General features: G+C 45.4%; 1 protein-coding gene across 1 annotated transcript in view; it reads right to left on the bottom strand.

The window, feature by feature from the left end:
* The window catches only part of PAPPA (pappalysin 1), a 236,698-nt gene that overhangs the window by 56,741 nt on the left and 163,071 nt on the right, over positions 1-16,886 (bottom strand). The window contains exons 11-13 of the mRNA XM_070596239.1: positions 9,075-9,188; positions 7,993-8,128; positions 5,428-5,641 (exon numbers count right to left, since the gene is read on the bottom strand). Of these exons, the coding sequence (XP_070452340.1) occupies positions 5,428-5,641; positions 7,993-8,128; positions 9,075-9,188 (464 nt within the window). The remainder of the gene's footprint in view (positions 1-5,427; positions 5,642-7,992; positions 8,129-9,074; positions 9,189-16,886) is intronic.

Here is a 16,886-nt window from a genome sequence, read left to right as displayed (position 1 = left end):
ACTGATAAATATTACTCCAACTGGTGCTCCCAAATAACTCCCTGACACAACCTTGTCATTTCTGAGACACAAAAATCAAAACAAGGAAAACAAAACAAAAGAAAAGCCTCTGGCTTCTTAAAAAAGAAAATGAGGGAAGTATTTATTACCAGTGATGGACGGTCAATAAGAAATAACAAAAGAAGGAAAAAATTAAGACATTTCTCAGAAGGAGGAAAGTGGCAGACTGGAGGGATGGGAGAAGGGACACAGGTGATTTGATCTATGAAAAAAGATGGGCAAGGGCCCACCCAGAGGCATAATGGTTAAGTTCATGCACTTCACTTCAGTGGTCCGGCGTTTGTAGGTTTGGATCCCAGGCATGGACCTACACACCACTCATCAGCCATGCTGTGGCGGTGTCCCACATACAAAATAGAGGAAGACTGGCACAAATGTTAGCTCAGGGACAATCTCCTTCAAGCGAAAAGAGGAAAATTAGCAACAGATGCTAGCTCAGGGCCAGTCTTCCTCACCAAAAAGAAAAAAAGAAGAGGTGGGCAAAGGTAGAGATGCCCCCAGATGCAGAGCTAATCAGATACTTAGGGATTTTCTTTTCTTCTTATATATATATGTTAATTTACTTACAGATTCAAGTTCCATAGAGAGGTAGATCCTTAAGTGATCCAACAGCCAGCCCCCCAACTGCTACCTCCACTGTCAAATGAAATGGCCCCCAATCATGTATAGCAGAGGATACCGAGATAGGACTCCACCCAGGACACACAGGGCTAGCAGCTTAAGGGCTGATGAGGGCTCTACTCCTGGTTCTGTCCCTTGGCTCATGGCTTGACTCCAGTGGCCTGCTACTTAGCTGCAATTATGCCATAGGGAAGTAGAGATAGTAACAGGCAGATTGTTTAGAAATCATTCTGGGCTGCTCAGATGGGGACAGCAAAAGAAGAGCATGCTCAACACTGGAGAAGGAAGGGAAAATGCTCTTTGCACAAACACTGCAGGGATCACTTGGGAAGAGAGAATGAGGAAGAGTTATCAAGATAGGACTCATTTTTCTGCCCGGAAATGAGGCGACTGGGGGAAGGGATCCTAAAAGGCTCTTCCACCCTGGGATTCTAGAGGCCAGTGATGTGGTAGGACTGAGGTGAGATTTTGTAGAGTGGTGATGCAAGGTCAGCAGCCTACAGGGTCCAGGCAGATGATCTGAATGGCAAAGTGAGCTGAGAGGCGCATGCCCAGTGGGAGAAGTTCTCACTCTAGTCTGAGGTTGTCTAGTGGGACTGAGGGCCTGGTGTTTCCAAGTCTTCTGATGTCTTTAAGAGGAGGAAGAGTTCTGGTTTTTAATATCAACTCTCTTGATACTTAAATGTTGGCAACTAGTTAAAGAAAATAACTAATGAGGGCCAAACAAACACAAGCTGTTTGTGGCCTAGTCTGGCCTGTGTGACAGCAGTCTTGAAACTTCTGATGAAGAGGAAAGAACTCTGCCCTGGAAGTCCTGAGAACTGGATTTGAATGCTGGTTCTGCACCTAATGGACTAGGTGACTTTTGGAGACCCACTTTCCTTGCCTGGACCTCAGGTTTCCCATCCTCAAATGAGGATGAAGAACCAGAGAATCTCTTGGAGCCCTTCCAGCTCTCAGAGATCACGGTTTTATGGGGACAAAAATACAGAGGCATATAATTTCAGAGCCCTTTGGATTGGGAAAAAAATAGACTTTGAGAATCCCAAATATTGACGAGGATATGGAACAAGAGGAACTCTGATAGAACACTGATGGGGGTGTGGAGAAAAGTCAGGCAGTATCCAGTACAGTTGAAAATACATATATACTTAAGCACAGCTGTCCCATTTGCAGGTATATCCCCCAGACCAGTGACTCCCAACAGATGTTCTAAAAAGTGCTAATCTTTTTGTGGGCTGGAGATGTTGGGTGAGTCTGTGGGCAGCAATCTCAAGCCTCTGGTTTCTGGCCATGAGAAGCTTCATTATGGGCTGCAATCTTATATATGAATTCCTTTCTATTCACCTAATGGGATATTCCACGTGTGGGCTCCTATCCATGCTCAGACTCTCCGAACTCTTGGCTCCAGCCTATAGGCACCCCCATCCCCACCCAAAGTTTAAGTCCACCCCAGCTGAAAGGAGTTAATCTAGTCACATGAAGAATGTATTTCCTCCTAAAGCTGACCTTCTAAAAGCTAGCCCCCTATCACAACTGCCTTTCTCTGGATGGGCTGGAAAAGTGGGAAAAGTTTGAGGTAGAGGAAGAAAAAGTGCAAAAAATAAAAGGAGTGGGAGGAAGGAAAGAAAGAATGGAAGGAGGATGGAAGCAAGGAAAGAATTGAGGAAGGATAGAAGGAAGGATGGAAGGAAAGAAATTAATTGTCTAAACACATGGCCCACTGAATTTTATAACAAACTTCTCAATCTCTCTTTAGAACCATAGGATAGATAGAGGTGGTGTGTGTGTGTGTGTGTGTGTGTGTGTGTGTGTGTGTGTGTTACACACACTGGAGCCTCAATTCATGATTGTTGCTTTTCTCATTGAAGAAGCCTCTTAACTTCCCCGACCACCATCACTACACCCTCCCCCTTATCTTTCCCCTTTCCTCTAACTTGGTGTGGAACTCGGATTTGGCTAGAATTCCACAACTGGACCTCTCTCATTGGAAACCTGATCCTGTTTTCTTGGGACTCTGAATTTATTCCAAGTACTGCACCAGGACTGGAGACCCTTGAATCTAGGTCAGAACACATGGCCTGAATTGATTTTTCTGTAGTGGTGCTTCTCTCATGGCAGCCCACTAGAGATCACACTGCTCTCAGGAGAAGAGAAAGAAAAGGAGGAGAAAGGAAAGGGATGAGAGAGGAGGGAGGGGTAGGAGATGGAGGAGAGGGAGAGGAGGGGGAGGGAGGAGAGGAAGGCATGGTGGGGGCGTGGAGAGAGCCCCTTTCACTACCTGGGAAACAGCTGAGAGTAAAGTTCCTACTACAGGGATGTAGGGATGTTCCTACTACAGCCAGCTGACTCTGTGCTATAAAAAGTGACGATATTTACCTTGGTGTTTTGCTAATGAAGAAAAACATCCCGTGGCTTTTTATGGTTGTTGCTTATTTTTCTTTTCTTTCCTCCTGCTTTGTTTGTTTTAATGCATTTACACGTTTGCACAGTCCTGCCTATTTGGGCAAATGCCTCTTTAGCTCCCCAGGAGTAGCTGCCATCTTTTCCTCCCCTGGACCACTGAGGAGCAGGTCCTGCAGCCCTGGGGGCTCAGCCTGTCCCAGCCAGGTCTAAGCTCAGGATCAAGCCAGCCGAGGCCCTCAGGGCTGCATCTCCATCACTTTACTCAGTTTCACTGACTAAATGCTCACATGTGAGCAGCCATGAAAAGTCCCCTTGTCTCCTAGATGTGCCTGGCTCTGGTGAGCAGAGCATGGGTTTTAGGGGCAGACAAAGCAGGGTTTTGCCTCTTATTGCCTAGAAGACTTTGACTTACTCCCTCTGTCCATACCTCACAGGACAGGTGTGATAATGAAATAAGACAAAGAAATAAGGTAATAAAATAAATGTTGGTCCCTTCTTCTTCCCTCTCACCACTCCTAGCTCTTGAGAATCTCAGACTGTTAGAACAGGAAGGAACCACAGAAAACATCCAATCCATCATCATCATTTTATAGATGGGGAAACTGAGGCCCACAGAGGAGGAGAGCTCACAGTCATGCAACCAGTGGAAGTCAGGGCAACACTTTGCCTGTGATCAATGTTCTTCCATAACAAGTCAAAGAACTCCACAAATACTTATTGATTGATTTGTTTCCAAGGTTAAACACTTCTTATTGTTTACTTCTGGCACAGGAACTGTTAATTAAGGATTCAAAAAAGTCAGCGCTGGCCTCAGTCAACTTGTGGATGGTCCAGGCAGCTGGTGAAGGATGGGAAAGCACTGCAGAAGAGGTCTGATGGATTTGCATTTTCCATCAACATTGTTTCCCTGGGTTCTGAGAATTAACTTATTTTTATAGTCTGGAGAGCCAGGGACGAAAAAGCCCTCTTAGGGTGAAATACAACAATGAGTGATATTTAAGGAGCTCTTTTGCCTCTGAATGATTGCGACAGACTTTGCACAACAGAAGCTAGAGACAGTGGGTGCAAAACAATGTGGGTTTTGCAACCATCTTTTGTGTCCTCTGTGGTAGCAGGGGCATGGGAAAGGCTGGTGTGCCCCCTCCCCACTCATCTTGCCTCTCCTTGCTCCCAGGTAGACAGGCCAGAGCTGAATGGCCTTTCGGGGGCCTCACTCTGGGGATGCCCACCAAGACCCTAACTCTTTCTTTCTCCTTCTGGATCTCACTAAACAAACTGGAGAGCTGCTGTGTGACCCTGGACCAGTCCTTCTCCTTTTGGGGCCCTGGAATTCTAGAGAGTGACACCAAAGTTTGGACGCTCTGGGCATACTAGATGATTTCTGAGGCACCTTCCAGCTCTAACTCTAAGAACTTCATGCAGAATTCTGTGCAGAGAAGGACCACCATCATGTCAGAAAGCAGCAATAAATATTCTTTACTAATACACTATCTTTGGACAGTGTCTAATAATCTGCAAGAGCACTTTCATTTACAGCACACCATTTTACCCTCACAACCACCCTATGGGGTCGATATCATCATCTGCTTATTCCAAAATAGAAAACTGAGACTCAGAAAAATGAAGTGACTTGTTCATGGACACACAGTCAGGAAGGGGTGGATTCAAACCCAAGTAAAAGTCCCATCAAAGCTCATATTCTTCCCAGGAAACACTATCCTCTCTTAGCTCCAAACTAGGTGCATTAACAGTTGCCAGATCAAAAGCACAGATGGAGTGATGTTATGCAGTTAACAGACAGACTCCTGGACCACTGGGGGGATCTCAGGAGCTAGAGGAAGACATAGAGATTTACCCATTACTGAAATACACGGTGGTCTGGGATGAAGCAAATACCAGTCCCCCACCATCCCCCTAAATTTAGGAGGGCTATATTTCCTGCTGGTGCTACTTAGGAAGCAGAATGTTCCAGTATTTCAGAGCTGAAAGAGAGCTAATCCACCTGTCTTTTCTTTATCCAAATGAGGATGCTAAGGCCCAGAGAGGGAAAGTGATGTTCCCAGGACCCCCCTGCGAGCCACTCTCAGCTTTGGGACTGCAAGCCAGCGGAAGGAGGTCCTATTTCTGCCACACATTCCTGCCTCCCTCCATCACCCCTGGAATTTAGAGATGTGTGGGCCTCTGAAGCCCAAAGGCAGAGCCTATCAGAGGCCTGAGGATGCAGAAGGGAGAAGCACACAGACTTTTTACAGCAACACACATGGCTACCCAGTTTCAGAATTCCTCCATCTCCACTTGGCTACAAAACAGCCCAGGGCAAGCAGACCCAGGGTGCCTTACCTCTGCTCGGCAGAGCTGTAGGTCTCCCCTCTCTGGCAGCTGCTCAGGGTGACGGGGTCAAAGTTGTCGAAGGAGCGGAGGGCCACCCCCGAGATGGCGACCAGGGGTGAACTGAAGCTCACACGTACTGCCTGGCTGTGGTAGAAGGGCTGGCTGAGGTCATGGACCACAGGGATAATCAGGGGATTGTTCCTGCAGCTCAGGACATGGAGGCCTGTCAGGGGAGACAGAGGGCCGAGGGGCCAGGCTCATTACTCAAGGCCAGTCACGCCCTCCCCAATGGGCCCTTCCCGAAGCCCCCAGACCCTTTCATGTCACTGCACAAAAGCACCATTGGGTGGCCAGTGGGGATTTTGAGTTTGATTGAAAGTTTCTTTGTCTGCCTTTTTCTCTTAGTTCGAAATCTTTCCAATCCTCTTGCCTCCCTACCCCCTAAGCTTTCCCTTCACCTAGCGCCCACAGCCCCTTTCCCTCCCCCAAAGGGCCACCCCTTGGCCTGCCAAGCATCACTGGCCCTCACCTCCCTCCCACATTGCGTTAGGATTTGATGATTTGAGTTGCTAGTTTTCAGGATGCCTTCCCAGTCAGACGATGGAAATAATTCACAGCAACAGGCCATTCCAGGGTAAAAAGCCCACTCTCCTTGGTAATCTGGGAACCTGGGAGCAGCCCTGTGAGCTAAGAACCTCTATGCCCATTCTGTAGAGATGAGAGTGAGAATCCTGGGTAGGATGTGGCTTCCCATAGGGACACAGAGCAACCAGCAATATACAGTCCAAGTAGAATGCAAGATTGCCTCACTCAAAAGCCCTGAGTTCTTTCTAGTAGAGGGAACAGGTCCCCAGGCTTTGAGAAGGAAGAGAGAGGGGCAGAGAGAAAAGGCACATCCGGAAGTAGAGGGAAGGGAGTGATGGCGTGGGATGGAATTCATGAAATGGAAGCTGGCTTTGGTGTTCCATGGATCTCATCAGTTCAAGTCTTGGTTTAGCCACTTCCTAATTATCTGACTCCAGCAAGCCTCTAAAACTCAGTTTCTACATCTAAAAAGTGGGATAATCCTACCTACGTCCTGGCAGGCCTGCTATGTGGGGACATGAAGCTCCCTCTTCTGTGGTCCCTTCTCTCAGAGCTGCAAAGCCTCTGCTGGAATGCCCGGATGCTAAGGACAAAGGACAGGGGACCCAGTGGGGAGAGACAGGCACGTGTGGAAGCTCCAGGCCTCAAGCAGTGGGATCTAAGGAGCTTGCTTCCCTGGAACCAGACTTTTCCCCACTCCGCTGAAATAACCTCTCCTCGGAGCCCTTTGCAATGCCAGGACAGCTATGAAAATATTTGCTTCTCACTTAGGGAAATTTCCCAGGAATCCAGATAAGTCCAGAGGGGTTTTCTTTCTCTTCCTTATTAACATGTTCCCCCTTGCCTTTAAAACTAACTAAATAAGTAAACATAAAAACAAAACAAAAAACCCTCCTTGCGCCCTTGGCTTCTGCTTGACCCTGAAGTGACCTTGCCTGCTTGCTTCCTATGGTCTTTGAAATGAGCTCCCTGAGGAATGGTGCAGGCACAGCTTTGAAGCCTGGACGTCAGTGTCGGCCTGGAATTCCAAACACCCGGAATGGCTGCCCAGAGGTATATTGGAAATGTCAAAGGGATAATAGGACTTTCTTAGTGCCAAGTCTTGTGCTAGACACAGTGTTAAGTCTCAGTAATATCTCATTTAATATCTCACTCTGACTGTGTGGCATCACCATCCCCACTGTGCAGAAGAGGAAAGCAAGATGCTGAGGGAAACAGTGTGAGGTCAAGAAAATCACTCAGGTCCTCAAGATGAGAGAGCAGCCGGGACAAGATTCAAACCTTGGCTTTCAGCTCTGGAGTCAGGGCTCTTTCCTCTTTGCCATGCACATATGGGTACGCAGAGGAGTGGGAGAAGGGACAACTCTGGCCCTTGACCACCCCTGGGCCCTGTGTTGGGGCAGCTTCTCAAGAGCTAGGACCTGATTCCTCACTTGCTTTCCTACTCCTGAATCCAACCTTTTCTTATTCCTACTCCCTTGGGAAAGTCTGGGGGTTGTGCTGGAGACATGATAACTACTTTGGGGGCATTCACGGACACCTCTTTCTATAGGATAAAGAACAGTGGGCTACGATCCCCAAAACCTGACCACTCTACTCTCTTCCTGGCTACTGCCATGCGACCTGAGGTCTCTCAATGCCCCTCTCTGGGTCTCAGGTACTGACACGTACAACGGGAAATGGCCGTTGCTCAGTCTCCTTCCCAGGGTCTTTCAAGGATCATATGTGATGCCTGAGGTTAAAGGTGTCTAGCTGAAGGGAAGGACTGAAGGGAAGACTTTGACATTGACCTCTTATCCCCAAATCTGCCAGACCCAGATTTCTCTGGGTATACAAACACATCCTCATTTGAAGGCAGCCAGAATGCCAAATAGAAGCGGGAAAGAGGAAAGAGAGAAGAACTCATTTTCAGCCAATCCTCACAGCCACCCATGGGGAGACACAGAAGCAGGCACCAAGAGCAAGCCATGCCCAAGGGAACATGCTCACCTAGATCGTGGCTCAAATCTTTGGTATCAAGCAGCTGGACACTGATGGTCTCCTGCTTTTGGTCCCCATAATAGGTCCCATCAGTCACCAGGTGAACAATGACAGCCGCAGCAACCATTGGCTGAGAAAAGTATGCCTGAAATACAGAAGACATGGGAGGGTATCTCATGTACTCAGTCATATGGTGGGGAAGCAGCCACAGGCTGGGGGTTTCTAGGAGAATTTTCCATTTCAGGAATTGGACGATTCATCATGGGCCCATGACAGGAACAGGAGGGCAGTGAAACCTCACAGTCAAGAGCACAGGCTCTGAGGTTGGAAACTCTGTTCCAATCTTGGCTCTGCTCTTTCTGAGTTGTGTGATGTTGAGCAGTGCTGTGCTGCTCTGGACGTAGGTTCCCACACCTCCAAGTGGTGGATTAAGTAAACAGCCACATCACAGGATGGCTATGAAGCTCCAGTAAGATAATGAGAGTCGTGTCTGGCACATACTAAAACCACAAAAAATGGTACTTATTATTATTCGCCACTCCTCCATGCCAACCTCTGTACTAGGTATCGAGAAGGCAAAGCTAAAGAAGACCTGGCCCTTGCATTTCTGTGGACTGTGGAGTTCAAAGTAGATCAGTGATATGCAAATCAAAATTCAGTACAGTGCACAATCCTTAGTCAGGAGGATGGACCCACAGACAGCTATGTAATACCATGCGACAAGTGCCAAGCAACACAGGCCCAATGTGTGCAGAACCAGAATGGAGAGAATAGTCACTTCCCTCTGTGGAGATCAGTAAAGACTTCAAGGAGGAGAAGACAATTTAAAAGGCCTTGAACAATGAATAGGAGGTTCCAAACAGATAAAAGGTATCTAAACTCTTTGCCAAAACTAGAGTGACTAGGGGCATTCCACAAGCAATTATGGGGTTCCATTTCAGGAAGCATCCTATTACTAAGTGTTTTGTTCCCCGTCCTTAGAATTAACACCCTCAGTGGGTAGACAAACCATCTTGAGAAAGGGTCATGGGAGTCGGTGCTTCCTGGGGGCCGCTGCTGGAGATCCTAAGGCTCTCAAAGCTTTGGCTTACCCAGAGCCAGAAAGTGGTCTGAGCCAGCTGGGAGTATGGGTAGCTGATGGTGCAGGGGTACCAGGCGTGCTGCGAAATGCCTTCACTGAGATCTATCACCTTGGTTCGACACACCTAGAAAAAAATAAAGAAAATAAAATATTTTAGAGGGTCTCAGCGGTCAAATGAAATTCAATTTGCTGAACTTTTACTATCCATCTATTTTGTTCTTGGCGCCCCAGGAGGAAACCAGGATCAGCAGACGAGAGTCTGCTTCAGGAGCCCACGTTCTAATGCAAAAGAGCGAGACCTTAATGCTGTTCAGTAAAGAACGGATAACATGTTTTGGTGGTAGAGGTGACAGAGAAATTCTTGTGGGGACAAATCCTGGAGGAGTTGACATTTGGGTCTGGAAAAATATGGTAGCGATAACAGGTATTGCAGGAATAGGGAACAGAGGCAAAGGCTCAGAGGAAAGCAGAAACCCAGAATGCTCAGGTTGTGATAAGCTGCCTGGCATTTTTAGAGCTTGGGGAAAGTGGCCAAAACAGAAAGTCAAGAGGTTGGATACCAAGTAGAATATTTTAGAACAAATCTGTAAATTGTGGTCAGAGCTATATTAACTACAGAGCAGAGCAAAGACTATGACAATATGAGCATTTGCTTCCTCCAAAGAAAATCTGTGTGTGTGTGCATGTGTGTGCATTGATATATATACACACATGCACACATTCATTCTCAATGATAGAGCTATCAAATGGTGTTAAAAGAAACACAAAGCAAGTATAGACAAATAGAGTTCTTCAAACTTAGGAGTTTCCTGTGTATCCAAATGTCATTTAATTCCTTAGTTCATTGGTTCATTCATGCATTGAAATAGTATTTATCAAGTAACTGCTATTTGCCAAGCCCTCTGGGACAAGATGGTGGACAAGACAGGTGCTAAGCAGCTTAGGGTGACAATGTATGCGGATATTCATCAAGTAATCACATATGCATACATAATCGTAAACTGTAGGGTAGAAAATAGAAAAGTGCCAGGATGGAAAAGGATAGGGACAGCTGAGTTGCTCTTGAGATTGGTCAGACATTTTGCAGAAGGTCATCTCAAATTAGTGCTTCGCTTCTAATCTCTAATGTGGCTCCCCTCTCAAAATTTCCTTGTGAATTTGGGCCTGTCATACCACACCTGCAGGTCTCAGTCTGCTCATCTAAAAAGTAGGGCTAAGGCTGACCTAGAGAATTCTAAGATCTTACAAGGTGAAAAAATAGAGATAATCTAATCTCCATCATACAAAACAAACATACACATGTAAAACAAACAAAAAAGGAAAGAAAAGAAAGGAAAAAAGAAAGAGGATATCCATGGAAGCAATATCTATAGAAGGAAAAGATTGGAATAGTTTATATGTTCATCTCTTGGGGAAGGGATGCATAAATATGATATACTCACATGATGTAATTCTATACAGCGAAAAAATATTAATAGGACAGAACTAGCTTCATATACAAGGATGATATTGAAAATATTTAACACCCGGTTCAGAATGGCCAATCAAAACATAAACCCTATGCATGAGTTCATAGACATCAACATGGAGAGATCACAGAATACAACATTGATGAAAAAAGGGAGAAAGTGTAAGTGTATAAGTACATTATGATGTCATTTATAAAAATCACACAAAGCCCAGGGATTCATAAGATGAGCGTGGAAGAATTAAAAATGGAGCAGAAAAGTTATACATCAAATTCACTAATCAAAGTCAAGCTAAAACACTTGGCATTGTAATCTACAATTGCAGGCACCAATGCTTTTTTCAAAATACACTTTTTGTTTTGGAGTAGTTTTATATTTACAGAAAAAGATAATACAGAGAGTTCCCCTCATCCAGTTCCTCTTAATATTAACATCTTCATTAGTTCATTCTTGCACTTTCAAATAGGGGAAGATAAATTGTTTAATCAACTTTGGAGGATCACACATTGTCACCCAGGAGCTTCTGCAATGGTGAGCTGGCTTGGATTTAAGAGACCTGGTTCTGGTCAAAACTCCCTCAAAATTTGATGTGTAATTATGTACTAATTACCTCGCCTCTTTAGACCCCAGTTTATCTTTCACATTTCAATGTTGGATTAGGTCATAGGTTTTCAAGGTATCACCTATGGATTCCTAGGGTTTCTTGAGGTGTCAGCCTAGGGGTCAGGATTGGGGAAAGTCTGTTTAGTTTCTGCTCCACTGTTTCAACCAGAGCATCTCCACTCATTTGTTTTATCTATCAAGCTGCCTTGCAATATTTCCTTTAAGAAAAAAGTTTCCCTGCTTTAAAAACACCGAAAAGTACTGTCATATACCACTTGATGTTTCAGTCAATGAAGGACCACATATACAACGGTATTCCCATAAGATTAGTACCATATAGCCTAGGTATGTAGTAGACTATAATACCATCTAGGTTTGTGTAAGTACACTCTGTGATGTTCGCACAACGATGGCATCGCCCAGCGACACAATTCTCAGAACAGAACCCCGTCATTAAACAATGCAGGACTATACTGAAACTTCCTCATTGCCAAAACTCCCCTTACCCTTTCTAAGAGGAATCAGTGGGTCCTGGGAATCCAATATACATTTCCTGAATGTTACAGGTAACTCCTTGAGGAGAGTAAAGGTGCCAAGAATCAACTATCTCATTTGCCAGGAATTAGGTGATGGCTTTAGTTATTCAAATATCTAGAAGCCCAATACCCAGGAGACCATGGGTAAAGCAAAACCACTTTAATGGGCTGGAAGACGTTTTCAAGTTTATTTATTTTTCTCAAAAACAACTGGGACAGAGCTTAGGCAGATCTGCCAGGGGATTGTGTTACATTTTACAACAGCGCAAGACTTTGCATAAACTATCTATGGCATTTGAAATCCAGGCCAGCAATTCGACATGTATCATTTCGGAATTCTTTCCCCTTGTGTTCTGAGCTGCCTGTCCCCCAGCAGAGCGTGGTGGAGCACATCTCTGGAGTGCTGGAGTCTGGGGTTTATCTCTGCATCTATAGCAGTCACGGTCAGAGAAGTCTCTGACATGAACAAAGCCCTCTTATTGCTTAAATACAAGTTCCTCTTATCTCGTCAGCTCTATCAGCACTAGACAGGGCTTTAGAGGACCACGCTGCTGTTATTTTATTCTCTGTTTTCCTATTTAGTTTTGTGTTTGTTTCAGGCTGGCTGCGATCCTGAGCAGGGACAATCAAAGCAGATCAGAGAGGAACAAACAAATCCGGCTGAACCTTTGCCCAAAGCCCCAGTTGATCTTAAAACCATCTCGTTCCTGGGGACTTGGAGGAAAGTTGCAGGGAAAAGGGGACGCAAACACTTACAAGCCGCCAGCTTTTATAGACCTTGCATGAATTTGCTCATTCAGTGGCCATTTATTGAGGACATATGGCGCACCGGCCCATGGCCACAACATTGGTCACTACAGATACAAGTGTGATCCCAAGGTGACTGATTCTATGGGGATGTTCTGTTTGCATCCACTCACTTTTTTGCACCTTACCAAAAGGCAAATCCAACTCTACAAAGCACTACCGAGCAGTGTAGATTTTCCTGAGCATTTTGTGAGGGAGCAAGCGGGAGAGTTACATCACACACTCCACGTGGATGCAAGCTCTCCCACTATCATCCTGAGCTCCTCTTCACTTATCATCTACCTTTCTCCAGTTTCTTCAGTGTCACTGGCTCCAGTGACCTTCCCAATCTCTTGCAACCTCTTGCCCCTTTCCGATCTCCACCTCTCTCAAATCTCCTGCAGAGCTATTCTGCTCTCCTTTACTCTTGCACACACAAACCCTTCTGATGATGCCAAGGGCTCTACCCAGACCCCCAGTCCCAGATATGTCGGGGGGTTGAACATAGTAATGTTTTTCCCCTCTCTGTCACACTGGTATGAACAAGATCTGCTCCCTCCCTTCACATCACTTACTGTCTTATGGAACACATCAAGAGTGCTCTAGAAACATCAGCAGCCTCTAAGCTTCAGGTTCCACTAGAGAGATAGAGTGGGTCTCCTAGAGCTCAAACCTTTCTCTCTGCCTTGCCCATGTTCACTGCAGTATTACTCACCATAGCCAAGATGTGGAAGCAACCTAAATGTCCATGAACAGATAAACGGATAAACAAAATGTGGTATATATACATGTAATGGAATGTTATTCAGCCTTAAGAAAGAAGGAAATCCTGCCATATGTGACAGTACGGATGAACCTTGAGGACATTATGCTTAATAAAATAAGGCAGTCACAAAAGGACAAATATTGCATGATTCCATTTATATGAGGTATCTAAAATAGTCAATTCATAGAATCAGAGTGGAATGATCATTGCCAGTGGCCGGGAGCAGGGAGTGGAATGAGGAGCTGCTAATCAATGGGGTAAAGTTTCAGTTAAGCAAGATGATTAAATTCTAGAGATGTGCTCTACATTATGCCTATAATCAACAATAATATTGTTGATTATCAGTCAACTGTATTGTACATATAAAAAGTTAATAGGGTAGAACTCTTGTTAAGTATTCTTATCACAATAGAATGAAATAAAACATATATTATTTTGAATGACGAAAATATTCATATTCACCAAACGAATGAATATAATAATTAATAAATGATCTAGTGAAGGGGGTAAAAAAAGATTCATATAATGTTGCTAGGCAAAGAACACATGTAGTTGGGCTGGCAAGAACTCTCAGTTAGGTCTTCTTGGGGTTGGAGGAGGGATTACCCCAGCATCTTCTTGATTATTTCTTGGACAGAGAAGTCTGTTCCATTTATAGTCAGCCCAGTTTACCTTGGGATACCTCCTCCCAACGGCCAGGGCAAGATGTCTGGCTGCACTTTCTCCCACTCTCTCCTCTAAGCAGCAAAGCTTCTAAGCTTTCTTATTTTAGAGTTTTAGAGTCGGAGGGACTTGAATAGATTATCTACTGAGACCGTTCCTTCTTCAGTGGCCAAGAGATTGTAGATGTCTTGCACACTATAAGACAGCAAGTAAGTGGCAAAATTATTACACAAATGCAAAATTTTCTGGTTCCCAGAAGTGATGCCCTTCCCTCACCTATGTTCTGCATCTTTTCAATCCTACCTTTGTGTCTAGAACTGTCTCCAGTGAGATTTCTCCTGTTTCCCCTGAGAATCCATGGAAGAAATAGACAGGAATTCTGGTGCCCATTCCATTCACTTCTCCAGAAAGTCCAGCCCTAGGTCTGATGGAGGCTGAGCAGGTCACTGTCTGTCACCCCCATCTTAGCACCTATGGGAACCAAGGGGCAAGTGACCACTTTTCCCCCTTAGTCTTGAGGGCGGCCTTTCACCTTTAGCACAATCCCTTAGGCTCTTCATCATCTTCAGAGATGTCTGTGCTTCCTTCAAATACCACGCATGGGAAATAGAAGACCTGGATCAGTTCTGTGTCACTTATTAGCTAGACATCTGTCCACTCTCAGTTTACCCCTCTGTGAAATGGAGTGGTTGTATGCAATGACCTCTGAGTGCCCCAGGAGTTAAAGACACCCACAGTAATAATATGCACCAAGGGTCTCACAGTCACAATATCATTTAATCCTCACAATGAGTCTGAGAGGCTGGACTTATCATCCCATTTTTCTGATGAGGAAATGAGGCACATAGACTTTAAACAACTCTATCAAGGTCACTGGCCCAGCTGCGTATGACAGCCAGAAGTTGGACTCTGTTCCCTCTGGTTCCACGTTCTGGGTACTATCATAAAGCACTATGATTCTTGCTTGTCTTGGTCAAAACCTCTGCTTCCTGTGATGGGGAAGAGGGCACCAATTACCACTCTCTTTGCCTCCAGTCACTCCACATGCTCTTCCTGCCCCAAAGGTCCCCATAATTAACTTTCCAAACTGAAAAACTGACCATATTGCCTTGCAACTTATCACCCCCTCCATGGCTGCCCATGGAACACAGGATGGAAAGCTTCCTAGACAAAGTTTACAAAGGCCTTCGGGAGCTGGTTTCAGCCGCATCCTCACCTTCATTGCCAGTTGCTCTCCCTCCCCATGCAGCAGGCAGGCATCCACAGATGTCCATGGTGGTGCTCCCTTCTCACTGCACGACTCTTTCTCTCACATACCGTGGACACCACCACCAGGATGCTATGCTCCGACTTCTCCTCACCCAACTTCCCTCCACTGCACTGGACTGCCCATTGTGTGAAATACTAGACACACTTCAAAGCCAGTCTCAAGTATCACGCCTCCTCTGAAAGCCTTTGCTCACCCCACAGACAGAATTAATTGCCCTCTCTTACGTGTCCATACAGTTCTTTATATATACCTCGGTCACAGCACTTGTCAAGTTGGATTATAGTCATTTAGAGCCCAATCTTCTCCCTTTAAACTCTGATGACTTCCAAGGTGAGAACCACATTTTATTTATCCTTAAATAAATCCTAGCAGATTGCCCAGCACACAGGACACAAAAGGTGTCTAGTGAAGAATGATAATAGCAGCAGCAGCAGAAGCAGATACCGAGTGCCCGCTTCATGCCAGGCACTGTTTCAAGGACTCTTTATGTATTAGATCGTGCAATCCTCACAACTCTGTGAACTAGATACTATTATTATACCCATTTTATAGATAAGGAAATTGAGGGCCAGTAATTTGCCTACGGTCACACAACCAGTTAGGAGAACCAGGATTCAAATCCAGGCACAAACTCAGCCCACACTCTGTAGATGTTAACTTGAAAATGGCCTGCCTACATCTCTCTCAGGGCTGTGATGGGGGACAGATGAGATTTTTCCTTGTTGCCTTCTCCTGGGGCTCCTGAATAGATGTTGCTTCAGCAGACCAAAGCAGGCCCTTACAGGTCTGCCTTGGGGTGGGGTGATGTGGTTGAAAAAACCCCGGATTGCCAGGCAAGGGATTTGCCTCCTAGAACTAACTCAATTACCGACTTCCTCTGGCACTCATCCTTCCCAGTTGTAGAAGGATAAAGTAAGATAAATCCCCAAAGGACTTTTGAGTTCTGACATTCTTCCAGATTTTGATTTCTAGCCTCTTCCTAGAGAACGCTGCTGAAGAGAGTGTTGACTTTGCAATGAAGTATGATCATCCTATCGGCCTCTGAGTCAACTCATGGATCCTATGTCGCTGATACTCTGAAGCAGAAGGCTAAGTTCACAGTCACCTTTTCTGTCTAAGACAACTGGAGGAGTAACATAAAAGTTTACTGCAACAATTCCAGCAATGTGTTTTCTGCTTTGTTTTACTTTTTCTTTTCTTTTTAAGCATGCTGCAAAAGAGCTGGAAGTTCTTCCTCTAGAGCTTTGAGATCATTGGATGTTTGAGATGGGAGGCTGCTTAGAGATCTGATTCCAGCCATCACATCTGATAGATAGATGGGGAACAGAGCCCAGTGGGGAGGGGAGAGACTAGCTTGAAGGTTCACTGGGATGGGCCAGGATGTCTGGTGGTGACTGGGGATGCCCGGGCTGACAGAAACAGAGGCCTCTGTGGCCCCAGGACTGGGGGACTCTTATCCACTCTATGCACTACCAGCCACTCCATCCAGCACCCGCCTCCAAACCCTGCTCCGACTTTGCCAAAGACTGCTTTCAATTAGAGGAGTTAACAATGTCTTGCTTTCAAAGGGTTTTTAAAATCCAGTTTATCTTCCACCCACACACGATGTACACAAAGGAGGGGAGACGAAGGGAGAATGGGGGAGTGGGAGTTCTGGTATTTTCCCACACGGGGGAGATGCCATGAGGTTTCTATTGAATTTCACTTTTACAGATTTACATGTCCTTTG

This window comes from Equus przewalskii, chromosome 26 (assembly GCF_037783145.1).
Source record: "Equus przewalskii isolate Varuska chromosome 26, EquPr2, whole genome shotgun sequence".
NCBI classification, from domain to species: domain Eukaryota; kingdom Metazoa; phylum Chordata; class Mammalia; order Perissodactyla; family Equidae; genus Equus; species Equus przewalskii.
Note: the sequence above shows the minus strand (reverse complement) of the source record. Positions and strands in the feature narration are given on the sequence as shown.